Here is an 8,945-nt window from a genome sequence, read left to right as displayed (position 1 = left end):
CAGATCTACACATCAAACAGATGCCCACGCTGCAGCTGGGGTGAGCTGAGCTGTAGGACAGCAGCTCTGCACCCTGCTCTGCTCAAGGCTGGCTGAGGAACACCCTGCCAGTCCCCAGGTCACCCCTTGCCCACAGAACATGAACAACCCAACTAAAAGGGACTTGAGTTTAAATTTTCCCCCACAGTTTGGCAATGAGGTAGAACTACATTAGTATCTCCCACCTAGGGCTTATTTTGCATATTTTTTGGGGGGTTTCTAAAAGTTAATGCTAAATCCTTCAAGTAGTTCTTTTCTTCCTAAAATGATCCTTGCACTTCAGCTGCAATTCCTGAGCTGCCTCGCTCTCCTGTGCTCAGCACTACCCCCCCTGAAGGGGAAAAAATAACTTGCCCGACATAGATAAATTAAATGTTTTTCTGGGAGATGGGTTACACTCTAATAAATACCAGATTTACAACTCCTTTCCATCATGAACTTGGAAACTAAAAAAAAAACTTCTACACAGCAGCAGCCTGTCATAGGATCATAGAATGGTTTGGGTTGGAAGGGACCTTAAAGACCATTGAGTTCCAACGCCCCTGCCATGGGCAGGGACACCTCCCACTAGACCAGGTTGCTCAAAGCCCCATCCAGCCTGGCCTTGAACACCTCCAGGGATGGGGCAGCCACAGCTTCTCCGGGCAACCTGTTCCAGTGTCTCGCCACCCTTATAGTGAAAAATTTCCTCCTAATATCTAATCTAAATCTCTCCTCTCTCAGTTTAAAACCGTTACCCCCTCATCCTATCACTACTGAATTTCACTGAATTTTTTTTAGAGTTGGAAGGGACCGTATAGATCATCTAGTCCAACTCCCCTGCTGAAGCAGGATTGCTTAGAGAATGCTACCCAGGACTGCATCCAGGCGGGTCTTGAAAATCTCCAAAGAAGGGGACTCCACAACCTCCCTGGGCAGCCTGTTCCAGGGCTCTGTCACCCTCACCGTGAAGAAATTCTCTCTCATATTTGAGTGGAACCTCCTATGTTTCAACTTGTGCCCGTTGCCCCTCGTCCTGTCACTGGGAACCACTGAAAAGAGTCTGGCTCCCTCCTCCTTCAACCCACCCTTGAGATACTTATAGGCATTGATAAGGTCTCCCCTCAGCCTTCTCTTCTCCAGACTAAAGAGTCCCAGCTCTCTCAGCCTTTCTTCATAAGGGAGATGCTCCAATCCCTTAATCATCTTTGTTGCCCTCCGCTGGACTCTTTCCAGTAGTTCCCTATCCCTCTTGAATTGGGGAGCCCAGAACTGGATGCAATACTCCAGTTGTGGCCTCACCAGTGCAGAGCAGAGGGGGAGAATGACTTCCCTCGACCTACTGGCCACACTCTTCCCTATGCAGCCCAGAATACTACTACATGCCCTTGTAAGAAGTCCCTATGATTCTGGCACACTGGAGCTCTGTCTGTCCGTAACACCCCAATGAGCTGTGACTCTCATTGCAATTTAACACTGTGCAGGCACCTCTCCTGCTCTTGCCTTCAGGACTCTTACAAACAGCACAACTCTAGGAAAAAGTGACAGAAATTAAAAGAAAGTAGCAAAAAAACCCACCCCTACCACTTGACATTCCACCCCTGATGGATACTGGGAGTCTCTCGGAACAAATTCAGCAAATTCAGTCACTGAATTACTGCGTCCTCTCCGAGAGCAGCCCAGTTTGCAGTCCCGACAGCAAATGCTTTGAGTATTCTGTACTGGCGTTTTCAGCATCAGGAAACCCAGCCTTGGTTTCCCACGTGTCTCCTACAGTGCTATAAACCTTTCCACATCCAGAAAATGCAGCGCCAAACCCACACGAGTCCCTCTTAGCAGCGCTGTCTTGTCTTAGGCACTACGTCGGTGTTGGTACAAAACACTTCCATCGTACAAAAGCCGGCAGTGCCCGTGCAAACAGGGCTCTTCCAGCACATCCTTCACCTCCACTGTACCTCAGAGCTTGTATTTGAAGGCTTGCACACTTGCTAAATTCTTAAATCCAAACCAAATTACAAGATCATCGTTAAGGGATTTCGTTAAGGCGCTGTCATTTCTTCAGCCATTCCATGACTTGAGGCTTCAAAGGACTCCCAAGTCCTTTTAGTGCCACCGTTAAGTGGCAAGGGTCCCAGCTCTAAAATTGCATAATTGATCCAACACACAAAACAACTGGAAAATATTTTAACTAAAGCCTTTTATTCTATACAACTGTGAAACATCATTAACCCTTCTGGCATTGCAGACTCTTCTGTCAATCTTTCTTGAAACTGTGTTTTGGGATGGTTAGAAAGGGGGGAAAAAAAAAAAAAAAAAAAAAGAGGAAAAATTACAACCTTGGCTGATTTCAAACAAAATCACTGGGAGCAATTCCAATGTATCCAACGGGACAGCAAGACAACCAGAAAAAAAACCAACCCCAAACCCAAACAGTGCCTATCGGAACAAGCGTAGACCCTTGCTGTTAATAAATACAAGTCAGGACAATTTATCAATAAAAGTTACACTTCTGTTTAAGCATTAAATTCACAAATATCACTAAAAAAAAAATGTGCAGTTATAGCACACTTGTGTCAAACTGAGCATACACAGAAATGGGGATTAGAAACTGAAACTGACTCTCAAAAGACAGGGAAAAAAAGACATGCTAAGCTTAGTTCTCACCCATATCTTCTGTTTAAGCGATGAGTTGGTTTAGCTCGGTTAAAAGTGCAGAAGGTAATGATTTGATTATTTTTGCAAATAAGATACGATGAAAAATATTTCACTTTTTGTTTTGACCAATAGAATCCCAGTAATATAATTTATTGGGACTTTCTTTAGGCCTCAACCTAAATCTTGATAGCAAGATACAGGAAGGGCAAGAGCATCTGTCTCCTGAAGAAACTCCAATAACGTACTGCCCTTTGTGCTTCTGCTTCAGACAAGAGTCATTTTTACACAATTTCTTTACGAGGATTTGTAATTTGTTCTGGCTACAAATGGTTTTTCTGGGACAGCCCCACATTTTCCTCATGAAAAGCTGAAATGCCCTTTACCCCCTCCCCCCAATAAGTTAAACTCTACAAAAGACTACTGTGAGTCTATGACAGACACAGATTTTTAGAAATAACAGTGAAAAGAAGATCCGCGTAAATCTCTAACAAAAGAACAACTGCATATAAAACGTCAGAAAAGAATAAGTATTTTTATATCATCATGAATATGAAATCTGCTGAGAAGTTTCTAAAGTTTAACATTAAACATATGAAGTTATTTTCAGAATGGTCTGAAGTTTTAACAAAATGTCACATAGATTTGGAGCACAGTTACCAAAAATTAGACTCGTGTGTCTTTAGAACACCTAGGACACAGTGCAGGAAGTAGTTATATATATTTTAAAAAAAAAACCAAAAAAAAAAATGTCTTTAAGTTGCTGCGAAGCACGTTCACTCTGTGATGATGCACAGCATCACTGGACTGACTGCTACAATATTTATCTAGTGTTCTTATTCTGCGTGTCAACAGCTCTCTAAAGCAACAATTGTATTAAAACAATTCTAACGTTAACCCTTCATTTGCAATTAAACGGGCCAATTCTTTCAAGTATACAATACCTATTTGCTGTTGGTTTTCTTTTCCGAATTTCTTTAAGTGGAAGAAACGTAACCCGTGAGAGATCGTTATAGGAGCTTTATGAATGGAATGTACTAAAAAAAAAAAAATACCTTGTGTGCAGTTCTGAATTATATTGTGAACACAGCGACTAATATGGCCGAAAGGATTTCATATCAAGCATGAGCAGATGAGGATATTATGGTCTGGAAAAAAAACGAAAGCAAAAAGGAGGAAGCAAAAGTCTGCACTGGATTATCATCCGTTCTCTGTACACCTCACACAACACGAACCACTCGGGGACTTCCCATCTCATTGGCTGAGATGAGGACAGACTTTAGTTTAAGTCATATAGATTTTTTTTTTTTTTTTTTCCTCTATATTACAGATCTATTAGTCACTTCAATTAAATGTATACTTTCCGTCCATACTGAGTCATTAGAAGTCTCATCTACCTTAGGGGTTCAGTGGGCTTCTATAGTACTATTCTTGGAACCAGTACAGTATGGTCAAGTAAATAAGTAACCATTTGGGTCCACCATGCCCTTCACGTTGACTTCTGGCGATAATGAAGCGTCAGATCACCACCACTCTTCCAAATGAAGTGCTTTACAGTTCGAAGGTCCATATTCGGATCCAAAACCTAAATAAGTAAAAATTCATCTTTTATTCCACAAATCTGCTGGAAATTCAAAGCTAAAAAACGGCCCTGGTTGGGTTAAACAATCCCATGGGAGAACTGGCATCAAAAAGGAACCATGCCAAGGCTCAGATTTTTCAACTAGCAAGTACAACTGTTGCATTGCAGAAAGCTTTTACCAGTGTATCATATAGCTTCATGTTACAACCATCTCCTCAGTATTTAATCTTCATGCACTTATTACACTTACTAGAGAGTTCATGATTTTGGACAAATTTGGGAAAATTTAGGGCATTTTCTGCTAGAAATGTAGAATTAAAACCATTCAAAAATGTTAGATATGGAACTCCATGGCATTGTATTAAGTCCATTTGTTGGGTGTAAGTAATCCTACAGAGACTACCGGTCAGAGCCAAGTTAAACAGGGATATTATATAAATTCTTTGATCCAGCTGCCTGCAACTGCCCGAACTCGTGCCAGCAGTCAGTTCACATGACGTCAAAACATTTACTTAGTTTTAAAGGTAACAAATAATCTACAGCATATTTCAAGCTCAGCATTCAGATATTCACAACTGATTCAGTGCTAGACATGGGTTTTGTCCGCAGGCTGAAACACCCAAGTAACTTACCTGGTCCTGGCACAGAAGCTCAATCTTCTCCTCTGCCAGCACAGCGATGTCCTCCTCTTTCTCTTGTTCTCCTGCCTTTTCATTATTGGAAGAGCTGGTTGTCTGAGACTCATTATCCAAGTTGATGATTTTCTCATACACGTGTTCCATGACTTTTCTCACCTGAAGCATATCACTTGCTGACAGTCGGTCTCTATATAAGGTAAGCAAAATTTGGCAGGAAAAAACTTGAGAAACTGTTTCTTATCTTCACAATACCCTACTTATAGCAAACTATGCAAGCACACAGATAAACTTATTATAATGTCAAGAGCTTAACAGTAAATTTTCATGATCATCCAGAACACCATGACCATAACAGCTATTTATTCGAAGATTTACCCAGCAAAAGGGACTCAGAAAAGTGGTAAGATATTCAAAAGACTGAATTGAAATCAAACCTTAGATGAAAAGTATTGTACACGACCCTCATTCTTTCCATTGAAAAAGGATTAGTTATAGAAGGACAGAAGATATGGAATAATAAAAAAGGTAAGCCAGAATATGCTTTTCACCCTACTACATTAACAGAGAGGCATTCTAAAGTAATAAGCAGCAGCAGTTTTTCCACAAAGTACACAAAAGTCTATGAAGCTCCTCTTTCACAAATTGTCTCTCACGTAAAGAACTCAACAAGACTTAAAGAGGAACTGGGCATTTGTGGAAAATACCCCAAACTGTTGTATATAAACAGTAAGGACACTCTCTGTGACACTGACCTCGTATCCGAGGACCTGCATTGATTTCTAACCTACACAGCTCCCAGTTACAGCTAATGTGATGGGCAGACTACCTCGTATTCCCTGCTGTCAGGTTTTGTACCTTTTCCTTTTAAAAAGCTGTTACTCATCGCAGTTAGAAATAGCATAAAATAAATATATCTCAATAGTGTATTTAAGTAATAAAAATTATAATAAAAAATAAATAGCAATGAAAATGCAAATATGCATTACTTACTTCTTTAGAGTTTTTGCCCCTGATGATGAATGCGGTTGGAGGTAGAAGGGAATCTTATTGAATTTGGGCATATTTTTCTAGAACGAAACGAATTTGAAAAGTGTTAATTTAGGATGAACTGTTACCAGCTCCTATTTCCACCAGCTGGTATGTGAAGTGTATTCAGCTCCTAATTATCAAAACCCAAGAGAGATTCTTAATCAACATAAGCCAACCGCAGCCAACTTCCAAATTACTCATACTCCTGAGATGCTTCAATTTAGATGATGCACATATTGTATCTAGCTTTTCAACATAAATGATCATTTATTTCAAAGGAAATTAGATAGTATCAGAAGACTGCAGCAATACGAAGAGTATTCTTTGTTCCCGAGCTCCACACTTGAAAAGGATACTAATTACACACAGTGCTTTGAATTCTTTTTCTAAGACTTTCGGTCAAAAGAAAAGTGAGCAGGAATACCTTAACTGGACACATTAAAAAATAATGAATCTCAAAGTGTCTTGAATATAGACCTTGAGAACGCTTATTTTAAATACAAACAGAGCAAAAATTTAGTTTGTCATTTCAGCTCCTGTATAGTTGAAAAAGCCTGTAGTTCACCTTAAAAAAAAAAAATCCAACAAAACAGGAAAATCTATACATGTGATACTTACATCCACAGTGATGTCAATTACCCATTGTGGCACAGTTTCATTAAGAAGCATAGATTCAGTTTCACCACCCGAATCCCGACATAATAACCTAAGAGATAGAGAAATAACTTTTGTGAATTAAAACAATTATTGTAATGCGCATTAAAAAGCTCTCAGGAGACGACCTGCCCTTTTAACGGGCCAGGAGCTGGAACCTGGTTAGCTGGCCCTTCACATCATCAAACTTATTGGGGAAGTGATCGCTTATTTTCCAAAAAGACCAGAAAAAGTAGCTGCAGGAAGAGGACAGATCCCTAGAGCAGAAACAGGGAGAAGCATCTCAGGAGACTACAGGGTACGGCACAAAGAAATTTTAAAAACTACTTAGCTCGTGGATTGTGTATGTTTGTGTGTTGAGGTACAAAACTGTCAAGAGAAGGGGAAAGGTGTCTGGCATAAAGCAGTTATTTTCTGCTTGGGAAAATGAGCTTGGCACGTAAAGCATCTGCTAAGCTCTCACCAAATGGAAAGAATAAAACCCATTTTAAGAAACGTGCACATAAATTGTGAAACAAAGCCACATACAATTCTACACACAGCACAGAACGGATGCAAGTGTTACATTTTGATAACGTTTCTGCTTGCACAAAGGAAGTGATTGTTTAAGCCACTGAATGTACACTCTTGAATTTTTATACCTGAACAAAGTGCGTCCTCCAGCCTCACCAAAAATAACTGGTGTATGTGGTGGCACTTGAAAATACCCATTTCCTTTCTGGACTCTGTTCTCCTGTTCACCATTCACTGTTGGAAAACAATATACACAACAGTGAGACTTCACTAGACCTTAAAATCGGGTATACACAGACCAAAAAGTGTATTTTACACCTGCAGCTAATTTATTTCAGAAATTAACAAAATCATAAGCTTCATAAAAAACAAGAAGATCCCCATTTCCAACACATATCAAGTATATAAAAAAGAACACTAGAGATTAACTAGATCAACAGAGGTGTGACAGGGCAAGAGGAAACGGGCACAAACTTTAACATAAGAAGTTCCATCTAAACATGAGGAGGAACTTCTTTACTTTGAGGGTGGCAGAGCCCTGGAACAGGCTGCCCAGAGAGGTGGTGGAGTCTCCATCTCTGGAGACATTCAAAATCCGCCTGGACATGTTCCTGTGCAACCTGCTCTGGCAGGGAGCTTGGACTAGATGATCTCCAGAGGTCCCTTCCAACCCCGTATCATCCTGTGATCTTGCAAGGCCTATCCCAAAAGCCTTTCAGAAAAGGGAAACAGAGCTCATGAGCCAAAATCTGATAACTACTTTTCTCCAGTTCCGTAACAGAACTCCGGGGATTTGTGAAACTGAACAATACTAATATTAAAAACCAACTAAAGAGATTCTGCTGAGACAAGACTGTTTCTTCCCCTCCCCCCCCACTGACAGTACAGAATTCCAAAGGATGTTAAATTTGCTTTTCTACCTGGACTTGCCAGATGCCACATTAGTAGACTAGTAAAGCTCAGACCCACATTTCCTTGAAGTTACTGCATACTAAATTCAATTTATTTTTAGCTAGTTATAGCAGCGTGGTCTTCAAACACTGAAGAACCTGATTCCACATCAGATGGATAGGATAAGATTAAAGAAAATTTCGCATTATTTATGTGCCTCTTGAACAGTGCAGCTTCTAGTCACAGGTATCTTGAAATACAATATAGAAGTATTTAGATGCCTTCTTTTCACTTGAGAAAGATCATCTCGATTACATTGTGTCATCTAATTACTATATTTGAAAATGACGTTGAATTCAAGCAACATAAGAAATTAAAAAGGCATCATCTCCTGAGATTAATAATTCCTTACCTCTCTGACCAGTAACACGTGTAGTGAATGAAAGGTAAAAGTCATATGAACCAAAGAAACCAAACCAGAAAACTCATTCTTTATTAGAAGAGATGAATGTGATACTGAAGTTAGAGCAAGTGAAAAATCCTACAGTTTGGAAGATTTCTTCATTACAGATCTGTTAACAACTGAAAGGAACAATACTGCACACATATAAATATATATGTACACTTAAGTTCTTTCTTTACACAAATTTCAGTGTCCAACAGTTATACCTTATCTTCTTAAACGACTGGTCAGTGTCAATTTCTTAATTGATACCTTTGAAAGGGAAAACAAAGACTGATTCTATAGTGAATATTCTAAACGTTCCACTAATCCACAACTATTCACAGAAATAAGTAGTGCAGCGTCACTCTTCCAACAAGACAAAAGCCTCAGTTATGCTTCTCCTACATTGTCTGGCTCTCAAGCTGTGGACTGACAATACACAAAAGTATGAGAATCAGCACTTTATCCAGAGCCGCCTGCCAAGTGCCGTAACCCTCCCTGGAGGTCATTTTTGAAAGAAGAA

At 39.9% G+C, this 8,945-nt stretch overlaps 1 protein-coding gene across 4 annotated transcripts in view; it reads right to left on the bottom strand.

The window, feature by feature from the left end:
- Positions 1 to 3,189: 3,189 nt before the first annotated feature.
- Positions 3,190 to 8,945, bottom strand: part of WDR48 (WD repeat domain 48) — a 29,290-nt gene continuing 23,534 nt past the window's right edge. For all 4 annotated transcript variants that reach the window (XM_074156933.1, XM_074156934.1, XM_074156935.1 and 1 more), the window contains 5 exons: positions 7,215 to 7,320; positions 6,538 to 6,625; positions 5,881 to 5,957; positions 4,885 to 5,077; positions 3,190 to 4,255 (listed from right to left, as the gene is read on the bottom strand). In XM_074156933.1, the coding sequence (XP_074013034.1) occupies positions 4,160 to 4,255; positions 4,885 to 5,077; positions 5,881 to 5,957; positions 6,538 to 6,625; positions 7,215 to 7,320 (560 nt within the window). In that variant the 3' untranslated portion in view covers positions 3,190 to 4,159. The remainder of the gene's footprint in view (positions 4,256 to 4,884; positions 5,078 to 5,880; positions 5,958 to 6,537; positions 6,626 to 7,214; positions 7,321 to 8,945) is intronic.

Source organism: Numenius arquata, chromosome 12, assembly GCF_964106895.1.
Source record: "Numenius arquata chromosome 12, bNumArq3.hap1.1, whole genome shotgun sequence".
In the NCBI taxonomy this organism is placed as follows: domain Eukaryota; kingdom Metazoa; phylum Chordata; class Aves; order Charadriiformes; family Scolopacidae; genus Numenius; species Numenius arquata.
Note: the sequence above shows the minus strand (reverse complement) of the source record. Positions and strands in the feature narration are given on the sequence as shown.